This window comes from Equus przewalskii, chromosome 1 (genome assembly GCF_037783145.1).
Source record: "Equus przewalskii isolate Varuska chromosome 1, EquPr2, whole genome shotgun sequence".
In the NCBI taxonomy this organism is placed as follows: Eukaryota; Metazoa; Chordata; class Mammalia; order Perissodactyla; family Equidae; genus Equus; species Equus przewalskii.
The window spans coordinates 59,709,301-59,736,057 of NC_091831.1; the positions used below are offsets into that span (position 1 = coordinate 59,709,301).

General features: G+C 54.6%; 1 protein-coding gene across 1 annotated transcript in view; it reads left to right on the forward strand.

Annotated features, from left to right (window-relative positions):
- Nucleotides 1-26,757, forward strand: part of LOC139074484 (cadherin-23-like) — a 316,069-nt gene that overhangs the window by 189,930 nt on the left and 99,382 nt on the right. The window contains exons 10-11 of the mRNA XM_070565310.1: nt 12,332-12,444; nt 14,081-14,269. Of these exons, the coding sequence (XP_070421411.1) occupies nt 12,332-12,444; nt 14,081-14,269 (302 nt within the window). The remainder of the gene's footprint in view (nt 1-12,331; nt 12,445-14,080; nt 14,270-26,757) is intronic.

Here is a 26,757-nt window from a genome sequence, read left to right on the forward strand (position 1 = left end):
GCCCTGGGCCAGGGCTGGGGACATAATGTGACATCAAGGGCTGATGCTGGAGCTGGAGGATGAGGGCATTCTGGGAGCTGGGCTGCTGGGATGAAATGGCCACCCACACCAGGGACACACATGCACCACTGACACACCCACATCACATACACACACACGCCCCACACACATACATCACACACACACGCCCCACACACATACACACATCACATACACACAAATCACACATGCCCCACACACATACATCACACACACGCACATCACACATATCACACACACATCACAAACACACCCCCAAATCACACACGCCACACATACCACACATCACACACACCCAAATCACACACATCACACACACACCCCAAATCACACACACACACATCACAATCACACACATCACACACACACACTGCACATCACACACACACACCACACATCATACACATCACACACACATCACACACACATACACACACATCATACATCACACACACATCACACACACATCACACACATCACAGTCACACACATCACACACACACACTGCACATCACACACACACACACACATCACACACATATCACACACACATCACACACATACACACACCTGTCCAGGACCCCAGCCTTCGTCAGAGAAGCAGGGCAAGGCTCACGGGCAAGTGTGAACCATGAAATCTTTGGGACAGCACAGAGGCTGATGTCACACCCCCGTGTGTCCCCCCCGGGTGACGTTGGTGACACTTTACCACATTTGCTTCTGGTCTTTGCTGCTCTTTTGGCTCTTGTTTAAGATGTGAAACCGCGAGACTGCTGACGGCCCCGCCTTCCGCTCTCGGTGCTCTCGGAGGCTCGGGCTCTGAGCACTGAGCAGAGAGGGTCAGCGCCTCTGAGCCCAAGGTGGCTCCAGAAGCAGCACCGCCTTGAGTGTGTCTGTGTCTCAGGTGACGTTCGGGAGCCGGTGGTTTCGCCTGGCGTGATAACGGCTTGCTGGGCCGCGTGTAAGAAGTCCCTGTCAGAGGTGCATCCGCGTCTGAGGATGAGCCGGCGCTGGCTCCAAGCGCTCCAGGGAGAGGTTGGGGGGCGGCGCGCCGAGGGCGGTCAGGCCTGGTGACGGGTACCTGGGCTTCACTGCGTTCTCGTCTCTATGTTTGTTCATCTTTGACATTTTCCGCAGTGAAAAATGGTTTTTCTTAGTGGTCCCAAAGCTGCCGAGGGACCCACCACATCGGACTGTGGCCTGGTCGGGCACCCAGACTCGAGCCAGGATTGAGATCGACCCATCTGGTGCCAGTGCTGCCTCTAACTTGCTGTGTGGTCTTGGCCAACTTACTCCCTGTCCCTGACCCTCAGTTTCCCAGGGGAGAAGGGAAAGTCTGAGCACCCTTCCGTCTTCCATCTCGGACACTGGGCACATCTACCTCGTGTGCTCACAGATCCCACTGGAGGGTAACTGTGGGAACAGCCCCTTTTATACCTTCAGTTTTCTTGGTGGGTTTCCAATACCACCCCTCAAGAGAACCTTTGCAAAAAGGATTCTGTGGCCAAATGCGTTCGAGAGACACTACATCACAACATCCTTGTCCTGGCAGGTCACAATGCACATTAGCACATTAAAGGCTCTGACAAGTCCTGCAGTGAAGATACCTGTTCAGCGTTTCCCAAATTTATTTGACCACAGACGCTTTTAAAGTTGGCCTTTCCTGTGTACCCCATGCGTCAGATTTCCCGCGGACACCCTCTGGGAAACTTTGACCTTCCTCGGGCCCCATAGGACAAATTTGCCATCTTTTCTTGTGAATGTGATGATTCTGACTCATTTTCAGTAGAACACAAGATTTTTTTTCCACATTGTTGGGTGGATTTTATACTTGACTAAATCTGCAGTTTTTTCCCCCAATCATCCCCTGACCAGAAACATCTGCTTTGGTGTTGCACTCTGAGTCACTGACCAGATGCTGGAAAGCCCTCCAACCTCAGGAGACTGGGCCTTTGCTGGTGGGCCTTCTGGAGGCTGTGCGTCTGGGGAGGAGCAGGAGAGAGCACAGGCTTTGGCATGTAAGCCTGTGGGTTCAAATTCCAGCTCAACTGCTTACCAGCCACGTGACTGGGGACAAATTCTTTGGGCCCCCCCCTCGGTTTATGGATCAGTGAGGTGGTAGTGAGATTTACGCAGCACACGATGAGTCGAATACCTGGTTTCCTTCCTTTCCCGAAAGAATTTACAACAAATAGTATTTATTGAGCACTTCGATGTGCTGAACTCAATACATGCATTACCCGCTTTTGTCTTCTCATCAGCTCTATGAGATAGGTATTATCCTCTCCTTTTGCAGCCAAAGGACCTAAAGCCCAGAGAGGGTGAGTAACTTGACCACAGTCACACAGCTTGTGAGGAGTGATGCTGAGATTTTAGTCATGGTCCTAGCCACTACAACATCTGCCCCTTTCCAAAAGATCAGATCCAGACGAAGAGGGGTTGATCCTCTGGCCCTCGGGAGCCTCACCTGCCCAGGCAGTGTTTCTTGGTCCTCGAGTAGCCTAGATGGCATGATGTCAGGCCCTATGCATCCTTGGCTGAGCGCTCAGAGACAACTGTGGAATCCTAGAACCGAGAGTCCGTGGGGACTTCCAGGTGCCCTGAAACCCCAGGCCCCCAGCCTGTCTCTCAGGGCCCCTCTGGACGCCAGCACTCCCCCTCATCTGCCTCAGCTGGGACAGCTAGCTCTGTTTTGGGCTATTTTATTTACTGGGCTTCTGTGCGAGATTTTGTCTGATAAGAGGATTTGCTATGAAAACAAAGACACTTGAAAAAGCACTGCCATCAAAAAGTCCCCTCTTTTTTAAACAGGGGAGGACCTGAAGCCCAGAGAGGTTAAGTAACCTGCCCAGGGTCCCCAGCTGTCCTCCTGAGCCCCAGGCCGTTCTCTGTCCTCTCTTCAGGACTCAGAGCAGGGGCCAGGCTCAGGGGGCTGTGCGGCCCCCAGGGAGCCCCTCAAGGTCAGTTGTCCGGGCCGGCTCTGCCAGCTGGTGGCCAGTTTCTATGAAGATAACTGTGTCTGAGGCTGGCTCCCTGAACCTCGTCCGACCACATCTATTTCTGAGCCGCGGAGCCCTGACGGAGCACAATTTGACTCATAAATTACCCAGCCCAAGGCGTGTGCAATGGGCTCTCCTTCCCAGATTTGAAAGTCATTCGCTCTGGAACCTGCCGCACTTGGGGCCGGAGCCGGGCGGCTGAGGGCCTGTTGGGACCAGCACTCGGGGAGGGAAAGGGACAGGGAATGTGGGAAGACTCTGCCACTCAGGGAGCACTGCCAGCTCCGTGCTGGTCCTCTCGTTGAATCCTCCCAGCAGCCCCAGGGGACAAATTCCACTATTATCTCTTCTTGGTGGGTGAGGAGACTGAGGCTCGAGTCACGTGGCCAGAAGTAGTGGAGCCAGGATTCAAACTCAGGGCTCTCTGATGCCCGAGGTTCTGCCACATGATCACGATGATGACGAGACAAGGAAGTGAGCAGGCGGCAGTTAGAGCACGAGGTTGGACCCTGGGAAATAGGATTGGAAGGCAAGGTTCCGGGGCGCCAGGCCTCCTCGTCCCATGGACGTCAGTGTGCGCCTGCCACCACGCTGCACCGCACCCCACCCCCTTCTCCACAATCTTTTCTCTCTAACGTCATCCAGTTCCAGGTGCTGCTTCCTTCCACCTGCCCAGACAACTGGTTCACCTTCTTGATACATACCTGACATCCACTCAGCACTTCACAGTTTGTAGAGCATTTTCAGATCCATTATCTCATTGAACCTCCAAAGAGCCCAGGGAGTCTGGCAGGTATTCTCACCCACGATGAGGAAACTGAGGCTCAGAGAGGCCCACAAGCCCACAAGCCTAATCCAGTCTCCTAACCTCATGTTAAGTCCTTTATGAGCTCTTCCTTGTACGTGTGTTTTGTCCTTCCCCTGCGGGTGACTGGGCTTCCCCATCAGATGGTGGGCTCCCTGGGGGCATTACCCACGCCCCCCGACCTGTGCCCGGTACAGAGAGGCCCAGCAGTGTGGTCGGTGGTCTCTGTGCCGCCATCCCCTAAGAAGCCCCGTCCCCTGGTCCTGTCTTTCCATGTCCACTGCTGGGTCAGAGCAGAGGTGCTGGAGGAGGGGAGACTGCGGCCAGGATGACGGACAGCACGCACCCCCCTTTCGTGCTTCCGTCTCCTTGGGCATCTGATCACTATCCTCTTTGTTTTCTTAAGTGTCTCCCCTCCTCCTTCCCCCACTCACACTCCCCCTCCGGACAAGGCCTTTCAGATCATCAAATATCAAACGCCTCTTATGCGAGGACTGAGATGGCTTTATCGGAGCCCGTAAATCTCCCAGCGCCTGACGCCCTCTGGAGTGCCAAGCCTCAGGTGAGTTATGTGAGCCGGCCCCGCCGTGGGCAGAGCGGGCCGCCCTCTGGGGACAGGCTGAGGACCGGTGCACCTCGGCTCCCACCCTCGGCCCATAGGGGCTCTCCGGTGAGGGTGGAAATGGGTGTTCTGGGCCCACCTGCCCCAGGCCCTGGAGGTATAACCAGGCTGCAGGCCAGTGAGCAGGTGGGTCCCGGAGGGATCTGCTGCCCTCTGCCTTCCTCCGCCTCACCTTGCTGGTCTCCTGGCCAGCCTCCAGCCCCTAGGGCCGAGGGAGTAGCCGCCCCACTCAGGAGAGACCACGGCGACCACGGGGGACTTTTGAGACCTGAGAGACCCCATCCTAATCCTAGCACAGTCACTCAGCAGCCACGTGTCCCTGGGTGTGTCACTTCCCTGACTGAGCCTCAGTTTCCCCGTCTCATAAATGGGGTAGCCGTGCTGGCCTCAGGGCATTTTGAGAATCCAGTGAGCTCGTTCATATGAACAAAGATGAAGAGCACTCTGCCAGCGGGCAAAAGCAAGGTCGTCCCCATCTCTGGCCAGTCAGCCTGGCCTGGAGTCCTGGATCTGCTACTTCCCAGCAGAGGGACTTCAGGCAAATCACCTAATCCCCCCGTGCCTCAGTTTTCTCACCTGTAAAATGGGAATAGTGATAATAATGGGAATAATGCTGCTGTTGCTGACGCCCTGCACGTGGAGGTGCCGTGAGGAGTAATTGACTAACACACGTGAAGTGCCCAGGACCTGCCCGACACACAGTGGGCCCGCCGTCACAGCCCTGTTCTTGCTTCTTTTCTCACTGCCATCGCCCAGTCCACGCCCTCAGCATCAGCAGGTCTTCCTACCTCCAGGGACTCCCCTGAGGATGAAAGTGCAAACTGCTTACTTGGCATTCAAGGCTCCCGCCTCCGGGCATTGGCCACTCCTGACACCACTTCCTGAACTCTGTGCTCCTGCTGGCTCCCCCGCTGTGGAACGATGACACCCCCCCCCCCACCTCCATCCTCATGCTAGCCCCTGACAGGACTGCCCTCTGCCTCCCTGTACTTGCCCAGCCTGCCCTCCCAGTCCCCGCTGCAGGAGCCTGACCCCCCCTGGCCCCGGCACGAGCCCCGTGGGCCGCCCTCAGCAGGGCTGGGCGCTGCCCTCACAGGGCCTGTTTCTTTATCAGACTGGACGTCCCTTAGGAGCAGAGACTTTGTCTCATGCTGCTCAGCCTCCCCAGAGCCTTGCTGACCCTCTGTGAGCAGATTCCTTCCTTTGTCCTGGCTGACATGGCAGCGGCCAGGGCAGGAAAGGTCCCCGTCCTCAGGGAGATTAAGTTCAGCAAGTTGTCTTTAGTGCCGCTGGTAACCAGGTAGAGGACGAATTACTCACTAGAGCAAATCCATTTCCAAATCAGTCTGCACCTGGCCCCAGCTGAAAACAGACGCGGACCATCAAACATCGGGGACCTTTTTTGTGGTAAAATATACATGGCATAACACTGACTGCGTTAAAGTGTCCTGTTCAGTGGCATTAAGTACATTCACAATGTTGTGCAACCATCACCACTGTCTAGTTCTAGAACTTTGGAGATTATTCTTTAAATGAACTCATATTAACTTGTTTTTTAACAAATATAATTCAAATAAGTCAAAAGGGAAAAGTCGAAATGGTTCTGGAGCAGTGGTTCTCAACTAGGAACCGCTGTGCCACCCGCCCCCCAGGGACATTTGGCAATGTCTGAAGAATCTTTGGTGTCACAGCTAGGGGAAGGGGTGTTACTGGTATGTAGGGGTTGGAGGCCGGGGACGTTGCTAGATGTCATAGGGTGCATCGCGTCCCCACAGCAAAGGCTCGTCTGGCCCGAATGTCAGTAGTGCTGCGATGAGAGCCCCGTTCAAGCATCGCCACTCAGATAATCTTTGTAACGTTTTGTTAACATTTCATTTCTTTTTCTTTGCATATGTTTTTCAGCAACAACAAAAAAATATGTCTTACAGAACTATGCTATTTTGTGACTCCTTTAAAGAAAAACGTGTCTTCAACATCTGTCTTTTCAAGTCACCAGCTTCTTCCTGCAGCATTATTTTTGGTGGCTGACCGAAGCCTACCCCATAGCTTATTTAACTGCTCCCCGCTGTGGGACACTTAGGCTGTTCTCAGTTTTCCTTACTAACCAGCATCGTGGTGAACATCCTGGCAGCTGCATTTGTGGGCACATCCAGGATTATCCCTTCAGAGAGATTCCCTCAGTTGCAGAGTGAAGGTTCTTCAGCAAACGGGGAGATCCTGATCCAAGCCATAGCCCTTGGTGAGGTCTTGCCACTCCCCATTAAAGTGTCCTCGGAGGACCAGGGGCCGCCGGTCTGAGGCTCCCCATCCAGGGAGCCAGGCACTGCTGTGGGTAAGGGGCATGGCTTGACCCTTAGCAACCCTAACATAATAGGTTTTACTATCCTTGGCTATTCAGGTTAATGTTTCATAAACTGGAGACGGTTATTAGCAAATTAATCAGAGTCCAGTTTGCAGTCTTATTAGGAGAGGTAATCACTTGTTGGTTTAAGTGAGCTTGATGAGAACCGTCGTCCTGTGAACTGCCAGCGGGACAAGCAGACTGCAGTTCACACCTACCTGAGCGGCTTGGAGGTTGTCTCCCCCTGAGTGGACAGTAATAACTGTGATTAACTGAGACACGCTCAGCTCAGACAGCAGAGCACTGTGGGCGCATCGGAGGGTAGGCTAGACCCAACCGGAATTGCTAACTGGCTGCTCCCTCCTCAGGGCCCTGGCACATTATGGTCTCATGATGTGTGACCTTGTAAGTCATCCAGGACCCTTCTGACCTATGGCCTTTCACCCTGGCCTCAGAATGGCCCCCAGACGTCCCTGCTTCAGTCCATTCGTTCATTCACTCAGAGGATGTTGGTTGAGCACCTGCTGTGTAGCAGCTGGGCACTCGGGGAAGCCAATCCCTGCCCTCCTGGGGCTTACATTCTGGGGGGGCAGACAGACAGGAAGCAACATGTACACAGAAGAAGAGAGAGGTTCAGAAAGTGGAAGTGCTTAGAAAGAAAGAAAACAGCATAGCGGGGTAGAGAGAGACGGGTGAGGGTGGGACCGCGGGGTGAGGAGGGAGGGCTCCTCTGTGGAGGTGACATTTGAGCTGAGACCGTAAAGCAGGCGAGGCCCCCAGCAAAGATCTGCAGCGAGAGGGTTCCAGATGGCTTCGGGAAAAGCTTTGGGGAGGGGGAGGCCTAACCCCACTCCTCGAGGGTCCCTCAGAGGGGCAGCAAGCTCTCAGCCTGCGTCTCTTCTCTGGTTGAAAGCCGAGGAAACCCACATCGCTGGTTGCCATATGTTGACCGCGAAGCTGATGAATGCAGCCCGGCCCAGGTACCACCCAGGACACGGCCCCTTTGTCAGCAGGTGGCTGAGTAACAATGTTTAATTCATAAGCTATCTTGCCCAAAGCCCAGATCTCAGACTGATTCCCAATTTCCCTTATACAGTGATACAGCCCCACGCCAGTCAGAGTTCCTGGGCAGTGATGGGCCTGCAGGCCAGCCTGCCCCGTTGGCCCGGACGGCCAGGCTGCACACATGTGGCTGTTTATTGGGCACCCCTAGCGGGGGGCAAGGAAAACCCATGGGCCTCTGGGTAGGACAGGAACTCCAGCTCAGTGGGAGCTGGGTTTAAGTCTTTGCTCCACCCCTCACCACCTGAATGACCTAGTGGGAGTTGTTCTCTGTGCTTTACTTTCCTCATCTGAGAAATGGGGATAATAGTACCCTGTCTCATGGGGGTTTTTGAAAATTGAGAAAGATATGCACACGAAACACTTTGCACAGTTCCAGCACAATACACGTTGGCTGCTGTGGGGAGAGCCCCTCACAGCTTGTTCTGGATGAGATGGGCCACAGTTGGGAATAGCCTGGTTTGAGTCTTCTTCTCAGAAAGCAGGCAGAGCAGGAAAAGAAGGAACAGGGACCAAAACGTGCACCTACTGTGTGCCGGGCACCACAATGGGTGCTTTACATACATGGTCACACCTGGTCCTCACATAGCCCAGTGAGTGGGAACTGTTATCCACACTTTACAGATGAGGAATTTGGCTCAGAGGAGTTAGCGGTTTGCAGGAGGTCTCACGGCCGCTAAGTGGCAGATCTGTTGTTGGTGCCGACGTCTTTTCTCATCCTGTGAGCTTGTCCACAGTAGGCAGTCCTCACCTGGGTGTCGATGCAATAGACTCCAGACAGAGACTCTGAGTAGAGAGACCTCCAGAGGGAAGCGGGGCAGATCCCAGTTCCACTCACTGCTCTGGGCAGTGTCCCTGGATCTGGACGAGGGGAGGGCGCGGCGACCAAGTCAGAGGCCGGCTGAGGGATCAGGGTCCCACAGGTCATCTCGTTCAGCCTCCTGCCTCCACTGAGTGGCTGGCGTTGGAGTGGGTGGATGCCGAGGCCCCGAGTCTGACTAGACTGTGAGCTCCTCATAAGCACGACTTTCTTCTCCTCTCTCCCCCATGGCCCCAGCACAGGGCAGGCCCCCACCTCGTGTGTGCTCGTCGAGGCTTTCCGATCACTGCAGCGGGGCAGCGAAGCTTCGGCATGCAACAGATAGGTAATGAGCTGTGTCTGGGTACCACCGGGGACAGAAGCGAGAGACCCCAGCCCTTATCCTCAAGGCTGTGTTGGGTCTCTGGGCATGAGAACCAGGGAAGCCCCACGCCACGGGGCAGTTCGGAGGCTGCCCGCCCTGCACCGGGGATCGGAGAGGGACAGAGGACACGGCCTCCAGGATGGGCTTCCTGAGGCCGGAGATGCTGGAGGTGGGCCTTAAGAATGGGAAGGGCCCAGGAGGGAGCCCTTGGTTTTCCTTTAACTTGGAGGGCAGCGAGAGCGGTCGCCGTTAGCCCAGCGGAGCAGACAAAGCAATTGAAAGTCATCAGCCTGTGTTCCCACACGCACCATCAGCCGCTCTAAACTGCTTTTCACCCAGACCCAGCTTTGCCACGGGTCAGGATGCTGCCTGCCAGATAACAAGGGGACAAGATGTGAGAGTGATGAGATTTGGCAGGGGCCAGGAGGAGGGGCGCCTGGGGAAGGGGAGTGCCTGCCAGCCTCGAAGGAACGAGGAGTTGGGAGGGGAAGCCCCCCAGACTCAAAGAGAACCACTCCTCCACTCCCCAAGTCTGACCACCTACCCCCCTTTACCCCCTCCCGTCCTGGTTCCGTCTCCCCCTTCCTCCCCGTCTTTGACCATAGTGTGACACAGAAGCCCTGTGCTTGACTCTGCTGCGCCCTCTAGCTGCCACTCTGCCTCTCTTGTTTTTCACACCAAACTCCCGCAGGCCTACCTGCCCTCACTGTCCCCACTGACGGGCCCCACCTTCCCTCAGGAGCTCACAGTCTGACCTCTGGGGGCATCTGAAGATCCCAGCGGGGGCCTTCGCTGGATCTCCCGTCTCCGGAGCCTCTCTCTCTCGGCACTGTTTAACCCTGCTGACCATCTCTGACTCAGAACTTCCTCCTCTCCTGCTTCCAGGCTCCTGGCCCTGTGCTGGTTTCCCACCTCCTCTCTGACCACTGCCTGGCTGTCTAAATTTTCCTGCTTGTCCTCACTGCAGCTGCCTTGCCAGTGCCTGTGTGTGTCATCCCGCTTTGTGCTGACAGCTCCTTTCTGCAGCCTGCCTTCCCACTCTAGTCCCCACTGTGGGCCCTCCCTGCCTAGAAGACATCGCCACATGGACATGCTGCTGCTACATAAAATCCTGTCATGGAGGAATTTATCCAGAACTTTCCAGAATGCATAATGGTTTTTAGCTAGGACTCCCTCTTGAGAAAAAAGCAGCTTTGTTGCCACTTCATTCTGTGAAGGATGATCTCTTATTTGTCTCACCTGGTTCCCTTGTGCCTTAGCACAATCCAGGTGCAGACGGGGTGCAAATGTGTGTAGGGCCAATGCCTGCAGGGAGGGAAAGAGGGACACCAATCCAAGCCCCGGCTGCCCATGTGCTGGTCACGTGGCCTTGGACACGTTATCTCACGTCTCTTGTGAGCCTGCTTCCTCACACTTAACACGGGATATCTTCTGATACTGTTATTGTGAAGACTAAGTAATATAATTTTGCCAACAGCTTAGCTCAGTGCCTGGCATGTGTACATGTTCACTAAATAGTAGCTACTGTTTTTAATAAATAGGAGAAAGAAGGCTGCGACTCCTTTGGCAGCCTTTCATGCTTTGGCAGGCTTGATTCACAGGCTCGCAGCCTCATTCTTGCAAATCTGAAGTCCTGACGCCTGGAACTCCAGAGGAGGTAAATGCCCCCAAAGAGCCAGCGGGACCAGCAATGACCTGTGTGAGCACTTTAAGTCACCAGCTCCCAGAAGCCTTAGGGCACTCGAGGTGCCACCCGACGCCACCCCAGAACCCCTCCCCTACCGGGTATCTCCATACACACCTGGGACAGCACCTGTCAGCCCAGGGGAAGCAGCTGCCCTCTGCTCAGCAATGGGGGCTGAACAGGTGAGAAGCGTCCCATGAGCCTCCCCGGCCAGTCCCCATGGGACTTGCATAAAGGATGTCTGGGAGACCAGAGGGTTGACGTGGTGGTATCTGCTTCCAGGATAGCAGAGGAAATTTTGTCTGTGTGGCTGCCAAACCCACAGCCTCCCCACCCCCAAGGGAGGATGGTGGGAGAGGGGGATAAGGGAAGAAGCAAGGAAGTGATGACTCATCCTGAGGGGTGAGTGACGTAAGAGCAGGTGCCAGAGCCCTGGCTGCAATGCCCTGTGGACTAAGGGCTTTGCTCTGGACCTTGGCCTCAGGGCCACCGCCTTGTGCACATGGCCCTTGGTTGAGGCTGTCCTGGCAAGAGGAGGGGTTGACTGTGCCCCTGCTGAGCAGATGCCTCTGGGCACAGGCTCCCTGGCTGGGGGTGGGGTGGAGGAGGGGACCACGGTGGCGTCATCTTGGCGAAGCTCAGGCAGCCAACATTTGTGGGGAGCTGCCTATGTGCCAGCATTGTATTAACTCATTTGATCTTCACAGCAACGCTTGGGGCTGGGGACTGTTGGTACCCCTGTTTTACAGACTAGGAAACTGAGGTCCAGATATGTTAAGTAACTTGACCAAGGCCACCCACCTAGCAAGTAGCAGAACCATGATCTGAACCCATGCGGTCTGCCTCCAGAGGGCGTAATCTTAACCACCTCTCTACTCCATGGTGCTTTTCTTCAGGCACTTTAGCTCACAGGGACTTATGTGTTCAATGGTGTGATTATGTCATAAATGTCGATCTTTACTGTGAGACTGAAGGCATGAACCTTCAGTTCTCTATGATTCTCCAGCACCTTGCACACAGTAGGTGCTCACTAGGAACTCGAAGGAAGAGTGAACTAATCAATCAATCAGTCTTTGAGTGAGACCCACCATTCGCCCTCCCTGCTTGGCACAGGGCTCCCCTACTGGCCCCCCCAGCCAGCATCCCAGTGACTGCTTATGTTGCCATGTGTGCGGGCTTAGGATTTCACCGTGTGAATTCTTGGGGGACACAATGTTCAGACCATGGCGGATGCTGAGTCCTACCTGGGTGCTGCTCCCTTTGGAAGGCTCTGGGCCTGAAGCCTGCTCTCTCTTTGTTAAAAAGGAGAACAAGCAAGACTTAGAGTGGTGTTAGACACATATTAGCACCAAACCGAGACTTTCTCCTGACTTAGAGAGATGGGAGGAAGGCTGAAAGGACGTAAGGCTCTCTTTCTGTGAATCCTCGCTGCCGCTGCCTGGCCGTGTCCTCAGAGCGCTCCCCATCACTGCTGGAGCTGGCATCTGTTTAAAGTTACTGATCATCCTTAACGCCCAGGGAGGCGCCCTGGCCCCAGCCCCATGTCCACTGGCCCGGGGCCCCAGTCATACCTGGAATGTTACTCTCTCATGCAGGGAATACCAACAGTATCTTCGCCCTGGACTACATCAGCGGAGCGCTGACCTTGAACGGCCTACTGGACCGGGAAAACCCCCTGTACAGCCACGGCTTCATCCTGACGGTGAAGGTGAGAGCCAGGCAGCGGGCACCTCCATCACATGGAGAGGGGATGCCCACGCCATGGGGCCAGCCTCCAGCAGTGCTCCAGGAGGCGTCTCGCAGCCTGCACTATTCCCAGGACTCATGCCCAAGGCCCCTGTCGTGAAGGAAGAACGCTTCTCAGGTGTAGGCTGTGTCAGGGAGCTGGCTGGGTGCTCAAGCCATTATCAGAGACCATATAGGATCTGGACTTTTATCCCCATATTAGGGACGAGGAGGCACATGGCAGGTGCTTACCCCATGGTCCTCACTGCTATCCGTGATGCCACGTTCTCTGTTGTAGCCAGCTCAGATCGCTAGGTTTATACCATTTCTGGGGTTTTGTCCCATTTCTAGTTCTCACAGCTTCCGTGGGGCTATTACCTGGGTGGGAAACAGCAGTGCAGTGGGTCCCCGCCCAGGAGGTGTGGTGGAGCTGCAACCGCCTGCCACTCATGGCTGGTTTTAATTAAAATCAGTGACTTGTGGAGCCATTCCCTGGGAAACCCATTTAGGGTATGGATCCTGCCTGGGCCATAAGGTCCTCCCCAGCCCCAGCCATCAATTGAGGTGGGGGCGGGCGTGGGGGGCACAAGGACTGTAAGGAGAAGGGCTCTGGGAACAAGGCCCTTCCTTCGGCGTGGGGAGGATGGTGCTGCCCAGCCTGGCCCTTAATTGCTCTCCTTGACCTTGAGAGGGCCTGCGGCAGCAATGGATTAACTGGCCCTCACTCGCCCTCTGGCTCCTTCCTCTTCAGCCGCTGTACACGTGAGGCTGCTAACACTGCCTTTCCCCCACCCAGTGCCAAGCCCGCGGGCCCCCTCAGCCTCCCCTTGGGTCTCTGCTCCCTTCCTGCAGAGCAGGCAGCTCCATGAGAGACCTGTTCCTCAGTCCCAACACTGTCCCCAACTCACTGTGGGACCCTGAGCCCACTTTGTCCATCTTTATATAAAATGTGAGGTGACTTCCCAAATGTGGCTGTCAATCCAAATGCCCAGGGAACTGGTGACAGACACCTAGTCCTGGGCCTATCGCCCAGAGGTTCTGGTCGCGAAGTTTGCAGTCAGAACTGGGAATGGGTATTCTGGAGCCCGGGGGCCCTGGTGCAGGGACTGAGCCCCCAGGCATCTTAGTCCTTCTATTGCTGAGTCCTACTCAGATCCTCATGGTGCCTGGCATGGTGTTCAGTCCATAGCAGATACTGAATTAAGTTTTAACTACCTGCTAGCACAAAATTCTTGGCCTTGGTTTCATCATCAGCCAAATTGAATAAAGACTCTCCCTTTGCCCCTTGACGAGCCCTCAGATCTGTCTGGTCATCCCCACTTCACCTCATCCCCTTGGTTCTAGCATCCTACAGCCTGAGTTTGATATCTACTGTGGCTGTGTGTCCTTGTCCTTGTGAAGTTACTTAACCTCTCTGAGCTTCAGTTTCCTCATTGGTAAAATGAGGGTCAGTAAAATGGGGATGCTAATGATAGAATCTCCTCCTGGGGTTGTCGTGAGGATTGGATGGAGCAACTCACATAAAGCACAGTGCTTCTCATTGGGAAGCCTTGGTAGTGATAGCTATTATTGTGATTATGGCCACCTTCATCCCCAGGGTGTTTGTCCTCTATCTGCAGGGCACAGAGCTGAATGATGACCGCACCCCATCCAATGCCACAGTCACCACGACCTTCAACATCCTGGTTATTGACATCAATGACAATGCCCCAGAGTTCAACAGCTCTGAGTACAGCGTGGCCATCACTGAGCTGGCACAGGTCGGCTTTGCCCTCCCCCTCTTCATCCAGGTGGTGGACAAGGACGAGGTGAGTCCCTGGAACGCATGGCTCCTCCAGACCCACGCCCTGCCTGGGCTGTACAACCCTGGGAAGGACACCATCTGTAGAACAGAAGCAAACCTTGCTGTGCCCTCTCCTGCTGTGTCCTAAGAATGATGAGGCTGCAAAAGTCGGTGGTCTCTAAGCTTTCGGATCACTCCTTTGCACCCTGCGAAGAGCGTGTGCACACACACCTCCCATGTGCAGTATTTATTTAGAAATTGTACACGTGATCATCCTACTAATCTAGCATGGACATCATAAAACGTACACCAAACAATAGAAATTTACAAAGGTGAAAGCTCTTGTATGAGTGGTGACCTGGGAAGAAAGTCGTATTCCGGCTCTAGCGTGATAGTGACTCCTCCTCTTCCGTGCGAGGGGTGTGCATGCTTTCAGGGGAGCCTAGGCCGGAAGGAGACTCCAGAGGGATCTGGGACGCCCACAGCCCTTTGCCTAGGGCCTGCCTGGCTGAGGCTGGTCTTAGAAGGAAGGGACATGGGCCAGGAGTGAGGAAAGCTTGAGAAGGGGAGGAGGGAGGAGGCTCCAGGCCAGGCTGTGGCCCCCATGAGCCCTGCCACGCCCTGCGCCATTGGCCCAGGGGCCAGGCCTGGATGGGACAGGCTTCTCTCCCCACGGGGCCCCTCCCAGCTGCCTCCTCCCTGGCCCCTCTCATGCCCTGTGTTGCCCGCCTGTCAGCAGCCACAGACCTTAACAGGACTTCTCTCTATTACGGCTGCTCCCCCAGCCCACGCTGCTCAGGAATTTCATCAGGGTCTTCAGCCTGAGGTGCTTCTCTGCGCTTACTCTGCACACTGCTTGCACGTTGGCCTTGCTCCAGGCCTGGTTCCTCTCATTCCTCCTGCCCCTCTCCGCTCTGGCTGCTCAGCAAACCGCCCAGCATGCCCATCCAGGAGCCCTTCCTCCCACATCCCTCCCCATCTCCCGTCAGCTTCTCTCAACTGGACAGGGGCCCCCGTCCCCGCAAGGACTCAGGGCTGCGAGGGCAAGTCATTCCCACCATGTGCACAGGTGTGTATGTGTGCACACGTGCCTCCATCTCCTGCTAAGTCATTCCATACCTCTCTGTCTGACATAACTAAAGTACGTACTGAGCACCGACTGTTTGCTAGGAGCTCTATTTGGCCCCTTGAGGGAGTCCCGGAAGTGTAACCCATGGTCCCCGTCCCAAGGGGCCACGTGTGTTTATGCAAATATGGTCTGTGCATTTTAAAACATATGCAAATATGTACAAAGTTTACAGGGTGGAGATGAACAGGTAGAAACACCAGTTCTGACACTTTCTCACGCCCCAGTGGACCGTCTCGTGCCCCTGAGTGCAGCACCCCCTTTAGAGGCTGCTGCGTGAATGGGACCTCGGGAGAAAGGCCTTTCTTAGGTTTCAGGCTGATCATGATGCCTAAGAAGAGAGAGGCCCCTGCCAGAGTGTGAGTCCAGGGTCCAGTGACCGCGGGCATGAGGGCTCCAGAGCTCGGCTGAGGAAGGGTGGGAAGATTGGGAAAGGCTCCACAGTGAGAGGGGACTAGGCCTGAGCCTTGGGCACAAATCAGATGGTGGAAGGGAGCGCAGGAGGCCAGTGGGCCAGGCATTGGCCCACAGAGAGGCCCCGGAGGCAGAAACCTGCGAGGTGGAGAGAACAGGAGTAACCGATGTGCTGGTGCAGGGCTTGTGTAGTGGCTGTGGGAAGGTGGGCTGGGGCACAGGCCTCAGAGGGCCTTGAATGCCAAGCCAAGGAATCTGGGCCCCATTCTGGAGGCCACCCAGAGAGGAGGCAGCTCGTGTAGTGGTTCATGGCATAGGCTCTGGAATCAGATGGGGCCTGTGTTCAAGTCCAGTCTTGCCATTTGCTAGCTCTGCAACCTTGGGTGAGTCATTGACCCTTTCTAAGCCTCACTTTCCTCATCTGTATAAAAAAGAAATAAAAAGAAAACGTAGCCGTCAGTTTCTGTTGCCGTAACATTAACACTGAAACAGAGTTTGTTTCTCCTTCAGACAACGTGGCCAGCACGGGTGGGCAGGTAGCCTCCCTCTGTGTAGGTGATCAAGGGCACACTGCCCACTTACGTTGGTCACTGCCGTAGGAGGGGACAGCTAGGGGGCAAAGCACCAGCTCTTCTATGCTTCATCCCGGAAGTGGCTCTGTGACTTCCAGCCAGGGCCAGGGGACAGAACTAGCTATGTTCCCCCACCTGACTGCCAGAAGGCTGGGGAAAGTGAGGAAGCAGCTACATGTTTGTGTCCACCACGAGCACTGTGGATGAGGGATGTGGAGAGGAGGCGATGAGATGACACGTACATAGGACTTAGCACGGTGCCTGCCACACACGGATGTTAACCAGATGGGTCCAGGGAGCATCAGCACCAGCAGGGCCGGAACCCCCAGGGCCCCGCTCTGGGGTTGGGGGATTTCCAGGTCACCTGACCCCTTGGGTTTTTCTCAGGCTCCCTTTGCTGAAAGCCTGTCTGAAGCGTCTGCAGGAATGCTGAGGGCTGTCAGGGTCCAGCCTGCCACTAGTGACCACACCCCCCCCCAGGCAGAGGCATCAGCATGCCCACTGTGGACAGGGTGCCCAGCACTGCCTGGGACCATTCTGTGCTTCCCCAGGGAGTTGGCCACTGCCTCTGACAGCAGAGGACTGGCCTCCTCTCCACAGGGTCCCCCTTCTCCAAGGCAGGGTGAGGCGCAGAGAGAGAACTGTCACAGGGGAGAGGCAGCCCCTCAGCCCAGACGCCCCCGCCCTGAGGTCATCTGGGTCGTCTTGCAGTCTCCCAGTAGCACTGTACTCAAGCCACCGCAGCCATGGTCCTGGGCTGATCCTAAATAAGCAGGAGGGATAAATGCTTTCTAATTTGCCCTTCTTTTTCATGTCTCCCAAATCTTCTCCACTCTCCAAAACTCTGGAGGATTCAGATCTACACAGGTCCATGCTCCCAGGGCCCAGTCTTGGGTGCTGAGGGTCAGGGCCCGGGCTCCCGGGTGGAGCTTTCAGCCATGTTGCCAACAGGAACAGCAGACAGAGGCCACTGACTCTTGAGCACTGCCCGAGTGCCCAGAACCTGTGAAAAATCAGGGAACCCCAAAGAGAAATCAGACAGGTTCTGTAAAAGAGACTTTTAAAAAATTGTCGTTTCTTCCAGTTTGCTTTCTGAGGGGAGAAGACGTCTGTTGGGAGTTGCATCTGGGTGTCCGTGACTGGATTTGCTAGGCGTGGCAGAAAATGTGTTCTACGGAGCAAACTTGGAGGAGGGAAGGGAGCGCGAGGAGAGGCGAACTCCCTTGGTCATAGTTCCCTGGGGCCTTGCGACCCTGCCTTGCACTCACCATGGCTGATTTTGCGCTTGTCAGAGTGATGATCTCAGTAGTATCCGTCTCCCGGATTAGACTGGCCGAGCCGCAGGTGGGGGCCAGTCTGCTCTTGCCCACCAGTGTACCCAGTGCCTCACACTCTGTCTGGCACATGGGAGGCACTGCAGAAATAGGCACTGTGTTGAGTTAAAGCACGAGTAAGTGATAAAAGTAGCAGCGAGGTGACCCAGGGCCTTATCCAACCTGGATCGTCCGTCAGTGCTCCGTGCTGAAGCCCAGTTCCAGCAGAGTTAATGTAGGAAGGTGACCTCAAAAGTCCACTGTGGGACAGTAGAGGGTGCTGATGGAAAACAGAAGGGGAAGCAGGAAGCAGTTTAATCTCTCAGTCAGCACTTTGTGGCAGTCATTCCTAATAAGGAGGCTAATCTAATTCACAAAGACTAGCTAATGTCTGCCATCCCCTCCAGACCTAAGATTCTGCTCAGTTTCTTGCTGAATCTCAGGCTCTGCCTGACCATTCAAAACAAGAAAGGTTCTTGAAAGAGGCCCTTTCTATCTCCCAAGGACTCCGTCCTCATTGTCAAGTCTTGCCGAGTAATTTCTTCTCCTTTGCCCAGCTATAGAAAAGTCACAGAAGGCAGAAAAGGAAGGGCTGGGGTGGGCTGAAACCAAGAACAGCCCATTTGTACCTCGTGACAGTTGAGATGCAAATATACGGTTGAAATGCAAATCACGAAAAAAAATCTCCAGGCAAAGCCCCCAGGAGTCAGCCTTGCTGTGGGAGCCCATCTCTGAGTTTCAAATTAAAGCCTGTGGCAGCCTCGTTCCCCGCGCCCTGGTTGTTCATGGCTCTCCTCTTGTCTCTCCTGGCTTTCTGGAAGCCACAGGACATAAGCAACGCACTCGACACTCAAGAACACACTTGGATCCTACCGTATGCTAACCCACCCCTGCCCGCCATGCGCTCTGTGCCTCCTCCAGTTTGGTCAGCTTTCTCTCTCCCTATGGTACCTACAGAGCTCCCTGGTCCTCCTACAGCTGAGCCGGCCACAGGCCGTCGTGTCTGCCCACCTGCACGGCGGGGTCCTGGGATGGTTAGAATATTCTGTTCAGTTATCCTAGAAAACACTCTTCTGCATAGATGCAAGTGGAGTATCTGTTCCGCATCCTGCCTCTAAGCACTGGGGAGGAGAGCAGGGAGTGTAGGAGCCCATCGTGCCTCTGGCTGCTTTACAAATTCCAGCAAAGGGGGTTGTTTCTAAATAGTGTTTCTGCACTGTGCACGACCCCTCCCGGTTGACGTAGCTGAAAATTGACAGTTCCTCTCCCGCAGCATCAGGAGCAATACCATTCTCCTGCATTCTGCCTTCTTCTCAGGAGTTGAGAGATTTGATCCACTTTATTTCTGTCTCGTTTCTGACCTGCAACTTCTCAGAACATATTTGCTGCTGTCCTTGAGAATATTTTTGCAGAGGAGCGGGGTTGGACTGGAGAGTGGGGTGCCAATATGCCCCCAGAGAGGCCTCTACTGCCTGGTTCTGGCTGCTTCTGAGAATTGGAACTGTTTCAGAATGGCCTTTAGACCTCATTAGTTTACCGCCTACCCCCCACCCCCCGCCTTTCTGAGGGACTATATTGAAATTTACACAGGTGGTGACATTATGCATGCATTCACTCGATAAACATTATTGTGTACCTACTGTGTGCCCGCCACTGGGGAGATAGTGCCCTCCAAGAGCTTGTATTTATTCCAGTGGGGCAGCCGGAGGAGTAAGCACCAACATCATTGCAGGTGTAAATGAATGTCGAGAAGTCAGTAGACAGGGTGAGTAATGGGGTGGGGTAGGGGGATATTTTCAATTCTGTGGTCCCAGAAGTCTTTCCAAGGAGGTGCCCTTCTAGCTGCATTTAAGTGGTGTGGAGGAGGCAGCCACGTGGAGCTGCGGAGGGAGAACATTCCAGCAGCGGTGCTCCCTTGCAAGGGCGGAGGTCTCCATGAGGGAGACAGCCTGGCAGTTTCAGGCAGCAGAAAAGAGGCCCATGTGGCTGGCCCGGGGAGCTGGAGAGAGCCGTAGGAGGCCAGGCCGCAGTGGTCAGCGGGGGCCAGGCCAGGCCCTACCAGCCACAAGAAGGCGTTTTTCCGCTACTGTGAGCCCGGCAGGGTGCCAGGGGGTTGGCATGCTCTGAGTCACCTTTCTTAAGGAGCCGGTGGATGGCTGTGTTGAAAACGGACCGTCAGGGAGGAAGCAGGGCAACTAGCAAAGGCTCCTGCACAGAAAACCTCCCCCTCCTTGCCCACCTGTCCCAGCCAGCACGTGCTTCCTGGCGTCTAGCTGAGGCTCCCATGTAGTTTAGACATTTTCCTCTTAAGGTGTCTGCGGGGAGCCAGAGAACCCCAGTCCCCTTATAATGAAACCCAAGAAGTCCAATAGAAACTGCCTTCCACACGCTTCCCGGGAAGACGCTGAGTGCCACCTTCTGTCTTTGTGACAAACGCTCTCCCAAGTTAGAATGGGCCCAGGATTTTAACCTCTGCCCGTGGCATTCTGCTGCCAGACCTGCCCCACTGCCCAGAGAGGGCGGGGAGCAGACAGGGAAGCTGCGTCCCACCCATCTGCTCCTCACACGTGGAGTGAGGCCAGGTGAGTCCCCACTGTGTCTCAGTGTCCACCTCTGGAAAGCCATAGGTTGGACCGGTCAGCCTCAGGACTCTACACATCCCGACATTCTCTTTGTCCAAGAGGACCTGGGTAGGCAGGGGAGGGTGCCACCTGACCTTCCCCTCCACCCTGCTCCCGACGTCGGCCATCTCCCTGCCCGAACTTGCTCCAGCTGCCTCTGTCCCTGCCTTGGGCAGAGGGGCCCGGCACCTCTGTGGGCCTCATCGTCCCCCTGACCTGTCCCAGCCCGCCCGTGTGATTGTTTATTTGGTACCCCCTGGAGCATCCCTTCTTAGGTAAGAAAGAGAGAGGCAGCTGGAGTGGTTAGAAATAAGGGCTTTGAAGCCAGACTGCCTGGGTTCAAATTCTGGCTCTGCAACTTCTGATCCCTGTGATATTAGGGGACTTATTTATCCTCTCAGATTCAGTTTTATCTGCAAAATGGAGACAATGATAGTACCTACCTCACAGAGTTGTTTTGAGGATTAAGTGAGTTAATATATATACTTAGAACAATGCCCACGAAAATCACTCTTTAAATTTTAACGATTAATATCCCCAACCCATGAGATATGTGTATCATTGTGTCCTTTTCAGAGAGGAAGAAGTTGAAGATGAGAGAGGTTAAGGACGTTGCCCAAGGTCACACAGCCAGGTCGCAGAACTTCACCTTGAACTCTCAATCCTATGCCTCATGCATGTACTGTGGGGCCCCACATTTGTCACCACGGCTCCCCATTCTCAAAGGTTTGGTTCCACCAAGCTGGTGGCTCTTCCACCTCCAGCATCGCTGGGGGTGGCGGTAAGGCAGCAGGGGCACCTGCACCGCAGAGGTGAACGAGGACACATCTGGCAGGACCTAATTTCTATTTCAGCCAGGAGATGACACGATTCATTTGTTTGAGGGGCATAGGAAAAAAACAGAGAGAATTACCCACCTCCCCAAGGAGAAAACATTACCAAATAAATAAATAAAAGAAAGTAAATGACGAGAGAAAAAGCCATATTCCGAGATACTGGGTTTATCTGCCGGGATGGGGGGGGGCAGTGAGAAGGGGATTGTTCTTGTTCTCCTGCTAATCTCGGCCTTTATTTTTATCCATCCCCCTCATTTTCCATTCCACATGTGTTCCAGGCCTGTGAGGGAGCCACAGCGCGCGGCCTTGTATTTGTTTAAATTTATTTTCGCGTTTGTTCCCATTAGTCAGTCTGTCCGGCCTGCTGTTTCTCTGGCCCCTCTCCACACGCGGCCCTGCAGGGTTGTGGCTGCATCTCTCTCGGCGCCTCCCAGGCTTCCTTTCAGTCCAGGGGTTCTTAGCCCGGGAGGGGGGCCCACGAACCCTCCCCCAAGGCATCTGTGACCCTGGATGGAGAAAAATCTGCCTCTTTATTTCCACTGACTTCCAGCTGAACCTCAGCCCCCTTTAATTGTGGAAATAGAAGCCAACCACAGAGTGTAGCGTAGTGGTACCGTGGCTCGGACCCCACGAGAGTTCGCCAATATTTCCATCTCACATTACAGGTGTTACAGAGACCTCAAAACAGCATTTACACTCGTCACTACCTGGAAATTATAGCAGGTATTACACCTGCTGCCAAATCTCATGTTTAATGCATTGAGAAACACACGGTTCTACTATAAGACCCTTTTAAAATACTGGGGCAACTGTATTTCAAAATAGTTAGTTGACTCTGTGTTCCCATGTATTTTATTTTATGCAATTAAAGACGTTATTCTGAGAAGGCGGTCTGTGGGCTTCACTAGACTGTGGGGGGTCCATGGCCCAAAAAAGGTGAGCCTCCGTAGTTCCCGTCCTCACTGACTGCCGCCTCAGCCTAGTCCCTCCTCGGGCTTTTGCTGGAAGGCTGACGATCCGCTGGTTCTCGGAGCTGGCATCCTGAGCCATTTGGGGTGGGGCTGGGTAGGGTGGGAGCAGGGGGCCTGTTTGCTCTGCGTCACACATTCAGCTGAGGGTCCGGTTCCCAGCTCTGGACCCTCCAGGCCACTGTTCAACTGGGCCCCATAAATCCTTCCACCAGCATCTGCTTGGTAGAGACCCGGGACATATGCGCCCCTGCCAGCCCAGGCCACAGTCCCAGCTGCCCTAAACCCTCCCCACCTGCTGATGCGACCCAGGGCACAGACCTCCGTTTTCCTATTTTCCAAAGCAATTTGAACTAGCCACCAAACTCTAGAAGCAGGGAAGAGGTGGGGCGAGGAGAGGGGGCGCTGAGTCAGCATCCCATGGAGGCAGAGGGAGGTTTGTGCATTCTCTGGATGTGTGATTATCCAGACCTTTCTTCCCTCCATCAGGGAGATAACTGGATCTGGCTGGAAATTGCCCACCTCCCACAGAATCCCTCCGGAGGTATAAACGCCTCTGACATGCTGTACCTGTCACCCAGCTTGTGATTTCATCAGTGAAGTAAAGCTGAGAGGAGGTAGGGGGTGAGGGCTCTGGTACAGGGAGCAACCAAGGCGAGGCATGTGGAGAAGTGGAGGTCAGCATTGTCTTCACCTCGTTCCCCATTCCTCAGGCCAAGGTGTCTATTCTGGCTGCTCCTATTTCTAAAATGTCTTCTGGTGACTCTGTTGCATAGCAGAGGTTAAGTGTCCACCCAAAGCAGTGTCAACACAGCTGGTACCTGGAATCCGTGGTGCTCTGCACCTCCGCTCCCCCGCCCTCTGCCCTGGCAGTGGGCAGGGGTCTGTTTGCAAGACCTCTGTTGTGTCACAGCTTCAGCTCACATTTCTAGGGTTCCTCCCCCAAGATTAGACTCTCCAGGAAAATATCTGTTGACTTCAGAGCAAAGCCACTGTAGAAGGGAAGCCAGGGGGAGCAGGGCAGCCCCGTCTGCGCTTTTCCCATTAATTTCTCCCCAGTTGCCTTCGCCAAGGCTCTTATTACGACGACGATGATTATTAGGATTTTTCTGTGCGTGGCTGCATCCCGTGGTGTGATTCTTCCCAGCATGCTAAGCTCCAACCTCCCTGAGAACCAGAGGGTGTCCTCGGGTGCTTCAGACACCTCCTAATTTAGTCTCATCCGTAAATCTAATTAGCATGCTCTTTACACGGCCCCAAGCCCTGGCGGGTGTGAAGCAGGCAGGGCCTGTTTGGCAGCTATGGCACCAGTGCCCATTCCTCACCCCCTCCCCGCCCCAGTGCCTGGCCCGAGTCCCCTCCAGCAGCTGGAGGTCATCTCTCCTGTTGGATTTGAGGATTGCTCCCCTTTGCCCACCTCCCTGGGGGTGGTCTCCTTGCCCACACCCACCACCACCCTTGCTCATTAGCAGGACTGGCATGGATGCGAAGGTGTGGGAAGCATTTTATTCTGGGAGTCCCGCTCCCCAAAAGCAGCGGCTGGGCTTCCTGAAGAGCCCCCACTGGGATCAGAAGCAGAACTAACAAACTTCGTGCTCCACCCCTCTTCCTCTCTCCATCGCCTCCTGGCTGGTTCACACCCACGGACGCTCCTCCCAGAACGTGGTTTCTTCCTCCCACACCCCCTGTCACGCCGCTGACAGCAATAGATGGTGTGTCTTGTTAATCCCCTCTCTCGAAGGGTAGGGGTCCGCACAGCTCAGCTGGGAGGTGTGCCTGGGTGTTAGCCCATCTCCGTGACCATGGCTGTGAGACATCCTAGTCAACAAGTAACAGGCCCTACAGAGCCGTGCTGGGTGGTGGGGGCCACAGGGAGGGCACGGCGCCTCGTCCCCAGGGCCTGCTCTCCATGGCTCCTATGGACTCTGACCCCTGGAAGGGGAGAACGGTGCAGGGGTGGGTGGGGCGGGGCGGGAGGCATTTCATGGCAAGGTGAGATGTCCTGTCTGTGTTGTCACTCTGTCCATGAAGGCATAGGGCAGACGCTCCCTTCTCCCTCTCCAGGCCTCAGTTTCTCCATCTGTTACCCATTCAATTTGAAAAAGGAATTGAGGATGAGAAGGGATTTTCAAAATCAAGTTGTTATGCATTCAAGCCCCTGGTTAGAAGGCTGATCAGGACAGAGAAGAGCGGGTTTTCCTGCCCTCCATCCTGACAGGTGCCCTGAGTCCAGTGCCAAACAGGCAGATGGTATCTCTGCTTGTCCCACGTGGGCAAAACAGGGCTCAGCGAGGAAACCTCTGTAAGTTCACAGAGCAGGCAAAGGCCACACAGAGGCCAGTGGAGCTCGCGGGGCAGCAGGTGCCCAGCAGCCTGGGGGACCCTACACTGAGTGCAAGGTGGGCATCAATTCGTTAGTTTGTTTATTGAACAAATCTTTGTTGAGCACCCACTGTGTGCCGGGTGCTAATCCAGGTTCTGCTCGTAAGTGAACACAACTGCCAAGGTCCTTTTGGAATGATGAAAATATTTTATAACTAGACAGAGGTGCTAGTTTCACAACAGTGTGAGTATACTAAAAACCACTGAATTGTACACTTTAAGATGGCTAAAATGGTGAATTTTATCTCAAAAAAATTTTTTAAAGGATGCTCTGGCTGCCTGAGGTGAATACAGTAGAGAATACAGGACAGAGCCATTGCCAGGAGGTGAGCGCAGTAAGTGGCCAGGGAGATGCTGTGAGGAGGGAGAAGCCGACAGCTCGGGGGCCTGTCAGAGGGGAGACTCAGCAGGACGTGCTGCTGTGCTCGCGTGTGTGGTGAGCCGTGCTGAGAAGGGCTGCCCGAGCTCTTTGACCTGAGCAGTTAGAAAAATGGAATTCCTGCTCCCTGAGATGGTGAAGAGGTCGATTTGGGGAGGGGAAGGTGGAATCCGCAGGTAAACTTTCAACATGTTCCATTTGACGTGCTTGCTACACATCCAAATGGACATTCCCAGAAGGCCGAGGGGGTATGCTGGTAAATCAACAAGCGGCTCCAGAGTGGGGGACCCTCGTTTGCAGCGTTTAGTGATCTCTGTGGTGTGAATACTCCTGCCATGGCTGATCTCACCTACCACTGTGACCCCAGCTGGCTCTCCTAGACCCTGGAACCCTAACCGTTGGCTCTTGGAAGCCTCCAGGAGCCAAGGTGGCTCCAGCCACCACTGTGTGGGTCCCGGCTAGAGATGGAAATGTAAGCGTCACCAGCATCTGGATTGTGTTGAAAGCAAAGGGTCTAGTGGGCTCACCTAGGAAACGGTGTGGGTAGGGCCCAGAGGAGTGCTGGGGGCTGAGCAGCCCAGGGCACCCCACTGGTCACGTTAGGGGAGAGGAGGATGAACCAGCAAAGATGACTGAGATGGAGCCGCCTCTGAGGGAGGAGGGAGCTGAGAGGGAGCACTGAAGGACAGGAGAGTGACCAAGGCAGTGGGAGGAAGGGGGCCTTAAGAGGCAGGAGAAGGGGCAGGACCCAGAAGAGAGAGGAGGCAGCCCTTCCTAACATCCGTCAGCAGTACTAATTAGCATACGTGTCTGTGTTTACTTTTCTGTTTTCAGCATAATGACTCTTAATTGCCCTCATTAGGGAATGTCCAAATCCGCTAACATTTACAGAGCTGGCCTATCCAGCTTTTTTTTTTTTTTAATCCACTTGACCCTCTTCTCCCACTGCCTTCAAAGCCCTCCCCCGGAGCACTGATGGCTCACCCCGCAGAGGGATGCAGGACTTTCCCTCCACCTCTGCGGTCCATGCAGATAAGCTAACTCGTTCTATCTCAAAGGCATAAGGCGGAGTGAAAGCAGCCAGTCTCAAAGGCTGCATCCTGCGTGTTCCCATGACATTCTCAAAAAGGCAAAACTACAGTGACGGAGAGCCGGTCAGTGGTTACCAGGGCTTAGGAGCAGGAGAGGGGGGCTGGAACCAGATAGCACAGGGAGTTTTGGGGTGAGAGGGGGATATGGAACTTTCTATATCCTGGTTGTGATGGGGGTAACATAAATCTATACATGTGGTAAAATTCATAGAACTGTATACCCAAAAATGTCAATTTCACTGCATGTTAATTATAAATTATTAAAGACTGCCCCCCAAAAAATATGAAGTGAAAGGTCTAGCACAAATAGCACCACTGGTAGAGTTTTAGACTCAGATCACCATCCTTCTCTCCACTGTCATTTAATTCAGCAAATATGTAACACACACCCTCCTATAAAGCCAAAAAGATAGGCTGGAGGGCCTTGAATGCCATGGTGAGTTTGAACCTAATTCAGCAGGCAGTCGAGAGCCATCGACGGGTCTTGAGCATGAGTGATATCCTCAGAGCTGTGTTTTTATCTGGACACAAGGAGAACGAGGAGAGTGACTGAGGGTGAAGGCACACAACAGAATGGGCAGGGACTGGCTGTGGGGTCTGGGGAAAGGCAGGGGTTGGGATGAGGCTGGGGTAGCGTCCCAGTGGTGGGAGTGAGAAGCTCAAAAGGGCAGGCTAGGAGCCCGAAAAGGAGATGGGAGCTGCTGCATCTGCCACCAGCCTGCTGGGCCGTGGCCCGGCCTTCCTGGTCTCATCTTTCCCTCAGCTTAGTTCCCCATCTGAATGCCCTCCACCCACCCACGCTGCTGTCTCT